Below are 15624 nucleotides of genomic sequence, written 5' to 3' on the forward strand. Positions count from 1 at the left end.
TCCAGGCACGCCACAGCTGTGGGGGACCTGGCTGCCACAGGGTGTCCCAGCACAGCCCGGTTCTTGTGTTCTCAGCCCCTCACCTGCTCCGTGGCTGTAGCTCCTCCTAGGCTGATTTTAAAAGGCCTCAATGTAAAAGGCCAATCCTGTAATCAGTGGAGCCTGGGGCTCAGTGTTGGGTGAGCAGTCATCCCCCAAACTTTATTAATCTATCAGTACTGGTTTTCTCTCCTTCGTCCTTTTGACTCCTCTGAACCAACTGGGCTGCCTTATGTTGATCAGCCTCTCTCCTCTTCATGCTCAGGACTTGATGCAGCTACTGCAGCCAAAGATAGTGCATTGGCTTTGTTGTACTGGGAAGGATGTGACTTACACCAACAGTTTTAGTCCCCTGTCCATGCAGAAACAGAGCTGCAGGTGTAAGAGCTCCTTTGTGCTATTACAGCACAAAGCCACATTGCCATTATGCCAGCGGAGCTAAATAAATATAACAGCAGAGACAACATCTCACAGAAACCACACACTTACCCAGTCAGCTCCCCTGTTTTTGTGCCTTTCTGATGCTTGGATTTACACACTACCTCTTTCCTTCTTGGGCACAGAAATGCTTCCTTACTTTTCAGGCCCTGCTGCCATCCTGAGTCTACATACTAAGTGGTCTGTGACCTGCCGGAGTGTGTGTAAGCCTGGTGTTGTCTACAGGGTCAACCTTCTTCAGCTGAGCACCAATCTGACCGAAAAAAAGTAAGATAAGTATCACTGGAACACACTGTTAATGAAATAAATCCATTAATACATTAAATCCTAGTGTAACAAAAAGGTGAAATACAGTGATTCAGTAAAGGAATCAATTTTTCAAATGAAAATATTTTCCGTACACCAGTTCTGGCCAAAACGCACTTCACTTACACTGACGGGATATAAATATTAACACAGACACTCTTTGTTCCTAACTTGTCCTTCTGTACTGGCATGATCTGAGCCAAGCTGAGAGCTTGCGTATCTTGCTGGCTTTGCTGTTGACAATGGACCCTTGGTGCATCTCCAGAGCAGACCAGCAAGGAGACAAAAGCAGGGACAAAGCAGCTTCAGAGCAGATTTCCCTTTGTGTCCAGGCTTTACTGCATGCCTACATCTTTGCTGGGGCTTTTGCTGGGCCAGACAGGGCCACTTCATTTCTCCATTTTCCTGACTGGTGCTCAACACTGGCAGATCGTGTGAGCATGGGCCAAGCCCTACAGATACAGAAGGCCGAGGCTGCGATTAAATGACGTTTTAGATAAATCACTAGTGCATTTTGCATATTTATATACATGTGAGTGATATTTCTGAGTTCAGCAGAAGGACAGAGAGAACACTTCTTTCAGAAGAAGTGTTAGAAGGAGGTGCTGTCAGGACATAAATGCCAAAGAAGGGCCCAGCAAGCCCCAAGGTTCAGGCCCGATTCTTCCCTGCTCAGTGCAGTGCACATTTGAGCTCATCCAGGCCCAGGTGCTGTGTGAAACAACGTCCAGGAGGGACTAAGCATTAATGAGACGCACTGATGTTAGCAACAGAGAAGAAAAGTGGAAAATGGGTGGAAAATGGGGTCATTGCATCGTTATTTTAGGTTTGTTGAGCCAGAGATGCGTTGGTATCTTCCATCCCGTCCTCTCCTCCACTGCTGCCCCTCTGCTCTCCTCCTGGTCATCCACAACAGGTGTCACTGCACCAGTAAAGGCCCCAGCTCAATAAAGTCTTTTAGCACAAAGTTAATTATCAGGACAAGCTTAAGGGCTTTGCCACACAGGGCCTCCAGGACCGCGGGGAAACATGCAGAGCCATTCGGCCTCCTCCCATCCCCTTTGCAGCTCCTCCACTGGCTGCTATTAATTTTTTGGTTTGTGTTGTTTTGTACTGTCCTGATAAACAAAACACTACAGAGAATTATAAAATTAACTGGAAAAAGGAAAGAAAGCAAGCCATGAGAGCTCATCTGGTTTCAATGAGCTCAGCTCCTGGGAAATCAGTTTGCCCCAGATGAGAGCCCAGAGCTGCTGTTCCTGTCCCCAGATGAGAAGGGAGTCCCAAGTGTTTAAAGCACAAACATGGAATGGTGAAACAGGGATCTGGTGAGCACATTAGATGTGGAAAAAAAAAAAAAAAAAAAAAAAAAAAAAAAAAAAAAAAAGAAAGAAAGTAGAAATCAGGTCATGCTGGGCTTCATTTCCTAGACCTGGCTGTAAACTAAAGACAAAAAATGTCTCTTCATACCTTTCTGGGGCAAGGGAAACAAGCACAAGTTATAGCTATGCTTGGACAGCTGTCCTGCATTGGGAACACATCCTCAGGCTTATGGAGGATCCCCCATCACTGGGATACAAGAACACTTCCACAAAGGCTTTCTTAAGGGAAGAAATGGAGGTTTAATGCTGTCGGTGCATACCTTACCCAAGAAAGATTTCACTTCTTGGGGTTCAAACATGCCTGGCTCAGCAAAGCACCAATGTGCTGATGGAAACCATGAGGCATGCCTTTGCATTCAGAAGGACTCTTAATGCACTTATGGTTAATCACATGGATAAATCTCTCAGTGGCTTCCAGCCAGAGTGAGCAACAACAGCAACGATCCCCACGCTTCCCCATGGGCTGACGTGCTCACCACATGAATGGGAAGTAATCCCTGAGATAAGTACATATGTTTTTTTCTTAGTCCCCCAAACAAACAAACAAACAAAAAGGTTGTTATCAAGGTAGAACCATTAAACTATCTGCCTGTGCCAGGCTGGATGGAAAAACAAGCAGCAGGTGAGCAGCTTGCTGAGCTGCTTTTGCTTGGTGATGGCTGCAGGAGCCTTGGGAGTGTGGGTGGAGGGAGGGTGAGCCTGGTGCTGTTCATAGGTCTTTGGTTTTACTAAGAATCTGTGGTTTTTGTTTTGTTGTTGTTTTCATTGGCTTTTATTTTCTAAGGCCAAGATCAAGACACGTACAGCAGGTATGTGTATGTCTGAGAGGCACAGCCTTGCTCCTGATGACACGTCAGAGGGAACTGAACTACAGCCCTGTCTCCGTGTTCCAGCTGGACACACTAGGAGATGGGAGCACTCAGTGCAGGTGGAAAAGTTAATTTTAAGAAATCTAATAACGTGGGCCAACAGCACACGAAGGCCTCTCTCCAGAGTGGTCTCTCAGCCCTTGTACATACCACGAGGCACTGACTTCAATTCTTCTTCAAAACTGTCTTTTACAAGTCAAGTCTTGTCTTCTCTTAGGAGAGTGCCCACATTAGCAAAGCCAGTAAGTGGGACCCGTGAGAGGTTACTGGCAGCCCTTCACAGCGGATTCGTCTGCACCCACCCAATTTTCCATGCATCTGCAGGGGCTAGATCAGCTTCTTGTGATTCATTTTAATCTGGCACAAAGAAGATGCTTGCTGAAGCCTGATGTAAAACACCCACATATGCTACCATTATATAATATGAATCTAAGAAGATTAAAATATCCGGTCTGAGGAAATACATGCACGTATGTATCTGTGCATTTGTATACAGTCCGGGGGCTGGCAGGGTGGAACTGAGAGTAAAGCTGCTCAGCAGAAACATTGAACTTGCACTTGGTAGTTTGTACACGCCGGGAAAATGATGCACATACCCAGTGCACAGCACACGTGCATGCTCTGCGTTTGGAGGTGCATCATTAGCTACCAAAAGCAAATATGGTGATGTGGTTGGTGCATTTTGCTGGTGCATCAGCATGAAACAACAGGTTAAACAAAGACATTCCCTGAATTACACTTGACCTGCCAGCTTATGGCAAGATACCACTCACACAATGAAAAACTGGAGTGGATGCAGGCCCTCAGACCACCGAGCATCTTCCAGTGGCCCTGTGGCTGAGAGCTTCACCTCCTGCTGCCCGCAGCACTCATGCGTTCCCGGGCAGTAAATGGATTTGCTGCATCTGTCGCCTCCTCCTTGCTGCCATCGATTCTTATTGCCTTGCTAAATATAGCCTGGCCTCCTGGAGCTTTTCATTCTGATTTTTCCTTTATTTTTTTATTTATTTTTTTTCTGCAATTAAAGGCACCGTACACAGCAGGTGGCTCGAGGAGCAGGGGCTGGATGAACTACTGCCAGAATTAGGGGTGGTTTATCTCACAGATCTTACACAGCAGCCGCGAACGGCCACGAGTGGGGTGTGCCCGGGTGGGGGGGCCGTACCGTGGAGCCCCCCACACACACTCGCGAGACCGATGGGGCCACGCAAAACCCCCCTTTTCCACATCCCCCCCCTTCGCCTTTCCGCCGAGGCCATTCATGAAATGGCGGCGTGACGCGAGGGGCGGCCGCGGGCCGGGCCCCGCCCCGGGGCTATGTAAGGGCCGGGCCGGCTGCGGGGCGCGGAGCCGAGTGGGGCTGTGGGGCTGCTGTGGGGACACCGACACCAGGCTCGGGGACTGCCTCTGCTGGGGCTTCATGTCCGTGCTCTGCCCCCTGCCCTGGTGAGTGCGAGCTTGCCGTGGGGCGGCTGCTTGCATGGGGTGGGGAGGGTGTGAGTGGGGCATCGCGGGCTGGTGATGTGGCAGCGTGTCGTGATATTTTTTTATCGTGATATTTTCTATCGTGATATATCCATCCCCGCTGGCGGCACGGCTGCGCCCGGTGGCCCGAGGGGGTAACGCCGGGGGGTGCGGGCTGGGGTGACTCGGAACGGAGCATTAAAAAACAAAACAAAACAGAAAAAAACACCCTGAAACCAATGCTTGTGGTTGTTCATGGTGCCCCCCTAGGGACAGGGCTGGAGGAAATGGGGTGAAAAAGCGGCCCCGCTGCTGCTGAGAGCTCGCTGGGTGTTGCTGAGCCGGGAGTGGGGAGCGCTGCTGGCGGGGTGCGGGGATGGAGCACCTGGTTCGCGAGGTGCAGTGGTTTGTCCATCCCTTTCTATAGGGGTTGGCAGCGCGTGTGGGGAAAACACGGCCGTACAGGAAGGAAGGGACCAGAAATAGATTGCTGACGGCCTCTTCTGCCTTCTTTATTTTTCTGACGTTACTTAAAGCTCGCTTAGCTCTTCTGAGATCCTCGGGTCATGTGAACGCTGTCTTTTGTTCCCAGCCCCGATTATCTGAGATCAGCTGAAATGACTGAAGTGATGATGAACACCCCAGCTATGGATGAGATCGGGCTGAGCCCCCGCAAGGACGGCCTGTCTTACCAGGTGGGTGCTTCGCTGGCTGCTTGGGCGGCGATCCCCTAGGGAATCGCTCGGGACGGGCAGCGGGTTTGGTCTGGGGTGCTCTTCTGTGGCCTTACCTTGTAGCGGGTCTTTTGGTGGCGAGAATCCCAGTGCAGAGCTCTTCCCTGGCAGATGTGACACAGCCTGCACAGAGGCAGTTGCTCTGAGCGTGCAGCCTAACGAGGTGTGCTGCTGGACGCCTGCATATTTATGTCTGAGAAATGAGCCACAAGCCTGTAACAGTGCACCGGAGCATGAAATCAGCTGAACTTTGGGCCATAGCACAGGCCTCCGGTAGAAGCTGAAGATGTGCAGAGGGGAAATGAGTGTGTATTGCTTTTTTTTTGGTCAGAATTCTGTGTCTGAATAGTGCAAGTTGTTTGTTTTTTTGCCTGTGTGGGGAAATAGCTGTTCTGCTTTAGTGCTTGAGTTAGTGGAAAGTGTATGACCTTGCCTTCCTCCACTACAGAGGGAGCATGTGGTAATGAGAACGGCTGCTAAACCTGAAGCAATCGGGCTGGTCTATGCCAGATGTTCAAACCATTGTCTTAATGGGTCACCATGTGAAGAAGTCTAACCAAGTCGTATGAAATGTTTCTATTATCCAAACTTTCCAGTGAGAGTCAGTCTGGGTGCCTGGCTTGTTCTAACAGTTGCTTCAGTGAGGTTTTCCCCAAGTGCTAATGACCTTGATTAGTCTGTTTAGGTTAAGTAGGAGACAGGCCTCTTTGGTTTTGAGTGGATCATCTGAACCTGAAAGCGTTTTGAGTCATAAATGCTGATAACTCATATCTATGCAGGGCTTAGGCATCTTAGATTCCTTCTCTGAAGCAGTCTAGTCATAGATGGCTCTTTCCAAATGCCTGCAAGAGCTGGTAAATACCTGCTAGTGCTCCGCTTTGTTGTCAGCCAGACTGATGGTAGAAAGGGCAGAGATACAGAGGGCAGATGCTGATAAGGCACTGGCAGTGTGTGGGCTGTGGCTGAGGGTTCTGCCTCTAAATCAGGTTAGTGTAAAGAGGATTGAAGAAACGGCTGCGGCCTTCCTCTGACTGCTAGGCTGAAAATGTCACAGTGCAAAGTGAGCTGGTTGAAAGCATCCTTCAACAGTTGAAAACTGAAGTTAGAATAGCAAAGACAAATCGAATGCAAATGGTACTGTGAACTCTGTTCTGTCTCAGGGTTTGTCAGTCCTTGCTTCATCCTGCTGATGGAGAGTGTTTGGTACATGGAAAATTATATGCTAGTCTGAGGGCTGTAGTGTAATAACTTAAAACCAGACAGGGCTAATAGAGCATGACTGCTTCTGCACTGAGGATTGGTCTAAGCTGCAACATCTTTTGCTGATCTGCAGAGCTGGGCACTAACAATGTAAGGGTGATAGCCCTTCTCTATTAGAGACCAAAAATATCTCCAGACTGGCAGAGGCAAGTTTTTAGTTTCTAAAGTGTCTCTTGTTCTAGAAGTAGAACATGTCATCTGTGTAGTAAAGTAAATACATCAAACTGAGGTTCAAAATGTTGCCTTTTGGGCTGTGCAGAGCAGGGTCTGCCTGATGACTGGTCTGTAGGGTACTTGGGGTGAGCATGGGGGCTGCTTCTACCACCACATGTGGACATGAGACTCCTTTGGATCAGAAAAGGGGACACAGAAGTTTTTCTAGAATTGTGAAGCAAGTTAGAATCTGCTGGAGACAGACTTGACTTGCAGACCATACTGTTTCAAAGTATTTTTGTTTTCCAAGCAAAGACCTGGAAGTAAACTGAGGAAACAACCGCCTCCAGACTATAAACTCCAGCAATCTGGTTCTTCCGTCCTGTGGAGTTCACTGAACTTCAGGGCTCCTGGCTGTCTCCCTAGTTATTTTTCTGAGGGAACTTGACTTGTTTGCTTTTTCCTTCTGCCTCTTCCACTCCTTGCTTCTGTTTATAGTCTGAAATGTCTGTCCAGACATCACCTGAAGGTATGCACCCCCCAGTAAAACTTCCCAGTGTTCTGTGGGCTGACCATTGCTGCTCTTTAAGCACTGATGTGAAAATCCAAACTGCAGAAACCTCATGCCTGCGATAACAGAGTTGCCCATACAGACCTAGTAATTTGTATGCAGTTTCACTTGCAAAATGTGCTTTCTTGGCATAGTTACCTTTTTCCGGTTAACGTGCGAGACGCTTGCAAGCAGATCTGCTAACTTCAAAACCCTTCAATACAGAGCAGTTTTTATTCCTGTATTTGCAAGACAAAGTTGCTCTCTGGGCCCTCTGTAGATGGTGGATGTGAATGGTGAAATCTGGGCATGAGTCTCAGAGCACGGGGAGGCATAAACAGAACAGAAGATGCAGATGAGGAGATGATGTCATGCTGGGTCTTGTGCCTGCAGTGAGGAGCTATTTCTGGATCTTTAATAGATATCCCATAATTCCCAAGGGACTGCTAAACAACAAAAAAAAGCCAAACCAACTCATTGAAATGCAGCTGATGGTTCAAGATGCCCCTGCTGCAAACGGATGTACCTACAGAGGGCTTTTTCCCCTTCCTGCCTGGCAATCTCTGGAGGGCTGGGCCTTTTCCATGCCAGTTGGAGCTAATGTACTGTATTAGGACTGTACTGTATTAGTGTTATACTAGCAACAGGTATACCTCTTCTCTGAAAAGCCTCATCAGCACGATGCCTGCTTGTCCTGTAACACCATTTTGCAGCAGCGTGGATGCTGCTACTGACATTAAGGCTGGCTTAATCATTTCACTGAACTGTTGTTAAAACAGTACCTTCACCTGAATCCCACGTTGTGTCTTGAAAGTGGAACCGGTTCTGGGCACAACTGAGAACGCTTTGCCCAAAGTGTTTTACATGAATGATGTGTCCTAAGCTAAGCATGATACTCTGCAGCCCAGCTAGCTGGTCCTGTGGGGCCTCAGGCTCCCTTTTAAGGGACTGGCATGTGGAATCTGAGCTTGCCTAATGCAATCAGCTGGGGTTTGGTTGTCATGGGGAGCTTGAGCTCTTTAAGTCATGATCACATCATGCTGGGATCTGTCTAGGTTAATCACAGCCACAGTTAGCTGCAAATTGCGTCAGACTGACTGAATCTAGGTAAATAGGCTTACTGCTCCATCCAGTGTCCGTGGCAAAAGCTTGGGCTTCCTGTCTTGTTGGGAAAACTGGTGCTGGTGAATGCAACCTCTTCACCCGTCCCTGAAGCACTGACTTTCTCAGGAGCTGTGGTGTTCAGCGATGGGGGACTTGAGCTGCATCAGTGCAGAGAACAGAGATGTACATCTAGCTTCCCAGCTAAACTGGGGAGAGGGAAAGCAGTAATTCAGTGGGTTTGGATGCAAAAGCCTGCATCGTGAAGGGCCCAACATGTTGCTGACCTGGGGTCTAGCAGAAAAGGATGGAAGTTAAGGTTCCTCTCATTTGATTGCAAGGTGCTACTTATCTGTGTAGCCTTGGCTTCTCCTGGGGAAGTCCTGTGTTAGGGCTGGTGCTTGCCATTGTCAGGTCTTCAGACTGGGCTGTGGAATTTGGTAAATACAACTGAGCTTAGGATAACTTGATTTTCCACTGTACGTAGCACATTTGATGCAGTTACTAGCCAAAATCCTCAGGCTTAATTATTTTAGGATGAATTAATGTTTATTCCAGGTCTTGGACCTTAACTGAAGGCATGAGCAAGATATGGAATGAGCAGAGCCCTAACTAATATGTTCAAATCTACCCTCTGTAAAAGAATGTTCCGCTGAAATTCAAACTGAGGACAAACAGCTAATCATAACATCTCAGTGCATGTTTTTTCCTCCCTCCTTGATGTCTCATTACTCTGGAAAATTATGATGCATGAAGTTTCCCTGCCACTGTCCCCAAAGACAGGGCAATGTGTTTGTGACTGGGGAGTTGTCATAGCTCATAAACCTGAGTCACACACTGTGTGCATACTAGATGGAGCTCGGTTTCGAGTCATGACTACTGCATGAGTGAAACTTAGCAGCATTACTTCTTGTAACTGGAAAATTTCTCCAAAAAGCACACTGAGATGATTTAAATATTTCCTGGAATGAACTTGCTTTGCTTCTTAATGGCAGCAGAGTTTTATTTCAATAACTTAATATTAGAAATCAGAATTTTGACTTGATGCTGCTCAAGAGGCACAAAACTTACCTTTTAGTATTCAGAGCAGTGGTATGTGTATGTCAGGGTATATCCTGTACCTGAAGTGATAGGCCTCTCCGTGCAGACCTTCATGTCTTACGTTAGTAATACCACAATGAGGTAAAGCTTTCCACCAAAATGGTAACTTAATTTTGAAAGATCTTACCTTAGTCTCCCTAAAGCTGGAACAGTTTTCAGCCTGTATGTGTAGGGAGGCAAGCATTTGAACTATTTGTGTTGGTATGAAGTATATGTTTGAATTTACGAGTGTCACTTGGATTATGGTAGCTCTGAACTAATCTTCTTAATTGTCTGACATCTCTCCTGCTTTTGGTGTTTTTCCCTGTGAATGCTTAGAGAGGGTATGAGCCTCCCCAGGGCAAAGGGAACTTTCCGTTCTTGTTGCCAAGACTTCATTCAAGGGTAGCAGAGCCAGATCATCTGAAACAAAGCAAATATGATCTTCAGAAAATCATTTCAAGCTTTCATTTTAAACACTGCTTTCACTACCCTTTCCATCCTGAAAGACAGCAGTTCCCAAAACATAATCTGGAGAGGCCTGTGAAAACCAGTCTTGCTGCAAGCAAGAAGCTACACTGAACAGCATACACATGTGCTTAGTACTTAGAAGAAGACTCTTGCCACAGGCCAAGATTTGGGACACTGCCACGGAACTGGGAATACACTGAAGCAGTTGTAGTACCTTACCAGGTATATACCTGATGATAATACCACTGAATTACATCTGCACTTGCTTATAGCTAGCCTTCCCAAACAACCAGTTGGTGGCTGTCATTTGTCCCCCATCAAGTAACATAGGTCAGCAGCAGGCATCTGGTACAGCTGTGTGCAAGGCGGCTCCCTCTGATAAATGTGGGGGAGAAGCTAAGCCATCACTGCTGTACTCTCCGGGTGATGGGGAGATGAAAAGTCTTCCCCTCAGGTGGGTGAGCAAGCAGAGAAGCTTGCAGACAGGTTTTGTTAGACAAGCTGTCCTGGCTGTTGTGTAAAAGGGTTCAGAGCTAGCAGGTCAGATCTGAGCCTGCTGCATCCTCGCTGAGAGGGGGAATTCACTACAAGTTTTTTCAGAGATTTTTTTTCCTTCCCATTGTCTAAAACTGGAGTAGGACCAGATTCTGCATATGGGAGCAACAAATGCAGCGTGGCCCTGCTGGTGTGGGACAACAGAAAGCTGGTGCTTGCTGATCTTCATAAAAAGAGCCTGGCAGCTCTGCTTAATTTGGGGCTGACCTAGGAGACTTTTCCATACCATTTCCCTGAATGTGCAAGCAGTCTTAATCTGAAAACCACTTCCCTTCAGTCCTTGTACTTGGCCTGCAGTGCTGTCCTGCTTGTCATATGCTAGGAAATTTGCCTTTGTATAATTTTTCCATTGACTGTCCACACCCCTTGAAAATGCAGTTGCAACATCTCACTTCATGCTGCTTCTATGATTAAAAGACATGACTTAGTGGAAAAAATCTTGACCTTCTTAGGTTTGGCCTGTCCTGCAACTGTTTGAGATAAGATTGTGCTGGTTTTTTATTTAAAAAAAAAAAAAAAAAGCTGCACACCACATTTCAGGGCTGTTTGTTTTTTAAGGAAATGACTACTACTTAGTTTCTGGAAAAAAAATAAAAATTGGCAGGCTAGGTCAAATTGGAGCAATTTATTTGAAAATAATATGCTTAAAATGATACCAGTCAAAGGTTAGTTTAATTATTATACTGCTATTTTTCTTGCACAGGAGGCTATTTTAGTGGACATTATCAGCTTATATAACCTCATGAACCACACTTCTTTTTCCATTGCAACTTTCTAAACAATGTAATGTCAAGGGTATTTTTTTTTTTTCCTATCCTGAATTTAGATGACTTGATGCTTAAGAGCCATCAACTGTATTTCCAGTAATGCACTAGGTGTCTGAAACTGTCTTTGGCCAAGTGGAAGCCACAAAGCTTCAAGAAACAGTTACGGTCTCACTTACCCTGGGAGTGATTAATAGCAAGTAACTCATGCTGCAACACCCATATGAAGGTGTCTTTGTTCAAAAGACCTCACTCGCCCTTGTGCACGTGGAAAGCACGTGGATGGTGGGTGCTATAGTGGGAACTGGTCTCCTATCATTGTCCCCAGGACAAAGTGGCTGTGTAAGAACTTGTGTATTAAGTTGTAAGTCATTTTCCTGAGTATCTGGTCCTGAAGTTACCTTGACTTCGCATCAAGTAGCTGTCTGGCCTTTTCACTAACCTGGTTCACACAAAGATTGGGATTTAAGGGAGAAATATGGCTAAATACTAGAAGACTTATTATTGATGAGGTAATGGTGTGGTTAATAGCTGCTAGGTTGAAGAACAAGTTAATTGGGTGGTGTTCCAGTTTAAAATTTGGGTCAGGCTTTCTGGAATTGGTGGGTACCTGTATGGTTGGCATGAGGAGCATGGTGCTTTATGGTTAATGCTTAAGGCTTCAGGACAGGGAACCTGCTTTTGCAGCTTTTCTCACCCAGCAGTTCTCTGGGTGAGGTAGGGCTTGATAACCATTCTTCTAGCAGGGCATCTTTTTTTTTCTGTTCACGCTGCCATTTAGTCACACAAACCTGTTGTTAGTGCTTCGCTGCAGTGGCAGACTTTCCTGTACCTGCCTCAGTTTTTGGTGGGATCAAAGCCTGTAGTCCAGTGGCACTACCAGTGAGTGTGGGCCCTGGTGCTGCTGCCGGCTGTGAACACATTTACCCTGGCAAGCTATGGCTGGGAGGGAAGGGTTAAGGTATTACTGTGTACCTGTAGGGGCTGGAGACAAGGAGGTCCTTATTTGTTGCACTGGAGTACATAATTCCTGGCCATGCCACAGATACCTCCTGCCATAAGGAATATGGTCCAATTTCCAACCCTTGGTCTGGTCTCTAACCCTTCCACAAAACAAGTACCTTCCTGCTGAATTTCACTTCTGATGTGTGGCAGCTGAAGCATGCAGAACACTGCCAAAATATCCAAAATGCAGCTGAATTTATCTTCCAGGCTGGTGCTATTGCCCAGCAGTTGTGCCAGGCACAGGCCCGTGTGGCAAGGGTCAGGACTGCTACAGTGCTGTGCTGCTCCGTGTCTCCCTCCCCTTCTGATGGCAGTGCCTGGAGCACAAGTCTGTTCTCGTGTGTAGTTTGCCCAGCAGCAGGAAATGAGATCTCAGATTTGCAGACTGAGATATCTCAGTTTGCAAAATCAGGAGCACTCATGCAAAAGCTGTGGCGGAGGGGTTGAGGCTTTCTGGATGAATAGCCAGAAAAGCAGGGGCCTGTTTGGTGAGCCCTATCCAAGTAAATGTATGCCTTGGAAGAAGGCCTCTGGGCAGTGCTTGTTTGAAGCAATCTGATGTTATAGGAAATCGAGGAGTTCTTCTCATCACTTAGTTGTTTATTTTGTGTCCGGACACTAATCCACCCTGAAGACCAAGTGTCTTGAGAGTTGTTTTTTGTCTCAGGCTGCTTGACAGCAGCTCCTCTCACAGACTCTTTCTTGGCTCTTTCAGATCTTCCCCGATCCCTCTGACTTCGACTGCTACTGCAAGCTGAAGGACCGCCTGCCCTCCATCGTGGTGGAGCCAACAGAGGGCGATGTGGAGAGCGGGGAGCTAAGATGGCCGCCGGAAGAGTTCCTTGTGCAGGAGGAGGACGAGGAGGAGGAGGAGGAAGAAAACTGTGAAGATGCAAAGAAGGACAACAAGGAGCAATAAATGGCTTCTAGGGAAAGGCAAGGGACTGCACCCTTCTAAAGGAAGAGCCACACTTTTTCGAAAGGCTTTTTAAAGGAAAAAAAAAAAAAGACAAGTTCAACTTTGCACCTGCAAGATCTTAGTTTTTTTGTATTCTCTGTATTGAGAACTGAAGCCCTCGGTGTCAGCAGACCTTCTGAGGAAGGAAGTGTCGCAGAGAAATGTTTGCTGTTCTTGAGATCACTATCTGTATTTTTCCAAGGTGGAGACAGCAGTGAAATTCCGAGCACGTGGTGGAGGGTGACCACACAAGGGATGCTGGAGGGGGGAGCGTGGGGATGGAGGAGTGCAGAGGGAAAGCAAGCACAGCAGTGCTCAGCTGTGAGCTGCCTCTGACCAAAAGCCTGAGAACAGAGGAGTCATCTCTCAGATCTGCCTTTCTTAAAGCTTCCATTTTGTGTGTCTGAAGATAGAAGGGTGTCCATAGCGAAGCATCGCTAAATGCTCTACTGCTGAGGGGCCCGTAGCTCTCTCCAGTTCAGCACCTCCTAGAGTCATGTCGGAGTCATACATCCATAGGAGTAGTGGGCTTCTTGCTCTCGAGCCTGTACCAGTCACTTTCCTAAAGCTGGTTTTTCCCCCTCAGTTTGCCTTTAGACCTTTCGGTGCTGAACAGCTGTATTTGCAGGGTGATGTTAGGCTGCTGCTTGTCATCTCTGCTGCTGCAAGGATCTAGTCTATCTTGCAGGTGGTTAGCATGAGGTAGTGCAAATCCAATGTAAAGACACGTTCTGTTTGCAGCATGAGCTCATGTAGATTTGAACACCTTGGATTTTTCTCTCCTATTTGCCAAGGCTGCTGCTGTTGGTCTTGTCTTGTTTCTATGCCCAAAGCTACAGGGTGGGGATTACACCTGCTCGCCTTGGTGTCTGAGGCTGTAGGGTTTCATATCTCCTACTTGCTGCATCATGGGCTTGTGAGGGTTGGGTCGAGGGATCTCCTTCAGCTTTGAATTGCAGGGCCTCTCATACCCTGGCAGTGCAGGGCAGGTTTGGCTGCTCCTGTAGGAACCTGCAGAGGGGGGAGTGCTGCCAGAACTGGAGGTAACCCAGAGGTTAGATGCCAGGTCTAGGGTGGATTATCAGTGGGAAGGGTGAGGGCTGCTGTGCTGTTTAAAGAGTATTATTAGCCTGAGTATCCTGAGATAGGATGTCTGCTTTGTGGCATGGGTGAAACATTTGTAGGTGTTTAATGAAATGCAGATTGGTTTGCAAAGTCTGTGGTTGTCCTTATTTACCATATCCTGCTCCAAGGAGGAATATCCTGTCTCTGGGGAGGAGGCAATTCTGCTGCCAAACAGGGTAACCCACTGTTTTCCTGGAAAGTGATGCTCTTGTGGCTTTGTGGATCAGCTCAGGGAGCCAGTTGCTCTTGGAATAGGATGAGAACAGTTACTACCTAAACCAAATCTGGAGTCACAGAAGAGGAAAAGAAATGTCAAGGCCTTAACCAAACTTTCATAATAATCCCGATGCCACCCCCCTTTGCTTATAACAGGTTTCATTTTTAAAATATATTTGAACATGTGTATTTGTATTTTTAATACCTCATAAGTAGTTAAGTGCTGGTGGGGGTTGGGAACTACTTTAAAAATGTTGACAGGATTGTTTCAGTCTTTGTGTTCAAACATAATGGCAATAACTTATCAGCTCTGCATCACTGTTCCAGACAGATAGGAGTTTGGAGATGAGTTAGCACAAAGCAGGACAAATTCAGTGTTCGTACACTGCAGCTGGTCTCTAACCTAGTGATGCAGCCCTGATTATACGTTCTCCTTGACTGTCTGGGTGGATGGTTCATCACCGAATGGTCATGATGTAGTGATGCTACTTTGACAATTGTTTCAGCTGTTATATCTGTAACACTTGTTCTAGTCTTGCTGTCTTAATGGAATGAGCTTGTACACCTGTATACCAGCCAATTGTCCTATTTCTAAGTGTTACTCTGTTGGTCTCAGGCTGTACCACTAAGTCAAAGCTATATATCAAAGATAATACCATGTTGCAGCAATGAGATGGCAATCCTTGGACTTCAAACCTGCTGTCTGCCCTAAAGACTCGTGTAGTTCTGTCTGCATCCTTTTTTGGAAGTATTGTGTATATTTCTATTTGTCGTTGAATGCATCTAAAGAACAAAGCACTCCAGTAAAAATTCCTCCTGTTGTATGATATACATTCTATATTTCTGTAATTCTTTTTTGAGCCTCAGGGAGAAGCTAGCATTTTTTTCAAACTACATTTTTGTCACTGTGACAGTTGTAAATAAAGTTTGAAAATGCTTTCCAAACATACTGGCGTTGCTCCTACTGCTGGGGTGGGCTTGGATAGCTAAATTTCCAGGTAATGACCAGTGCTTGTGTGTCAGGTATGAGGGGTGCTGACTTGCAAGGCTAATGCAAATATCCTAAAGTACTCATGTCTATCAGGTTGAGGCTGCCCTTTGAACATGGGGGAACTCGTGTTTCATGTATCTGGTTCACCTAAGAGCATGTGAGC

General features: G+C 46.7%; 1 protein-coding gene across 2 annotated transcripts; it reads left to right on the forward strand.

Annotated features, from left to right (window-relative positions):
- Nucleotides 1-4326: 4326 nt before the first annotated feature.
- On the forward strand, nt 4327-15417 carry LBH (LBH regulator of WNT signaling pathway). Of its 2 annotated transcripts, none has more exons than XM_084515580.1 (3): nt 4327-4480; nt 5091-5193; nt 12887-15417. In XM_084515580.1, the coding sequence occupies exons 1-3, from the start codon at nt 4455-4457 to the stop codon at nt 13088-13090; spliced, it is 333 nt and encodes a 110-aa protein (XP_084371706.1). In that variant the 5' UTR covers nt 4327-4454; the 3' UTR covers nt 13091-15417. The 2 variants fall into 2 exon arrangements, with proteins under 2 accessions (XP_084371706.1, XP_084371707.1); XM_084515581.1 differs by having other exon boundaries at nt 4379-4480; nt 5035-5193.
- Nucleotides 15418-15624: the final 207 nt, after the last annotated feature.

This window comes from Aythya ferina, assembly GCF_964211825.1.
Source record: "Aythya ferina genome assembly, chromosome: 3".
NCBI lineage: Eukaryota > Metazoa > Chordata > Aves > Anseriformes > Anatidae > Aythya > Aythya ferina.

Excerpts from the sequence above, each read along its gene's own strand:
- LBH (XM_084515580.1), top strand. The coding sequence starts at position 4,455 with ATGTCCGTGCTCTGCCCCCTGCCCTG. Across the intron at positions 4,481-5,090 it reads GTGCTCTGCCCCCTGCCCTG|CCCCGATTATCTGAGATCAG; the intron begins GTGAGTGCGAGC and ends TTTTGTTCCCAG. Across the intron at positions 5,194-12,886 it reads AGGACGGCCTGTCTTACCAG|ATCTTCCCCGATCCCTCTGA; the intron begins GTGGGTGCTTCG and ends TGGCTCTTTCAG.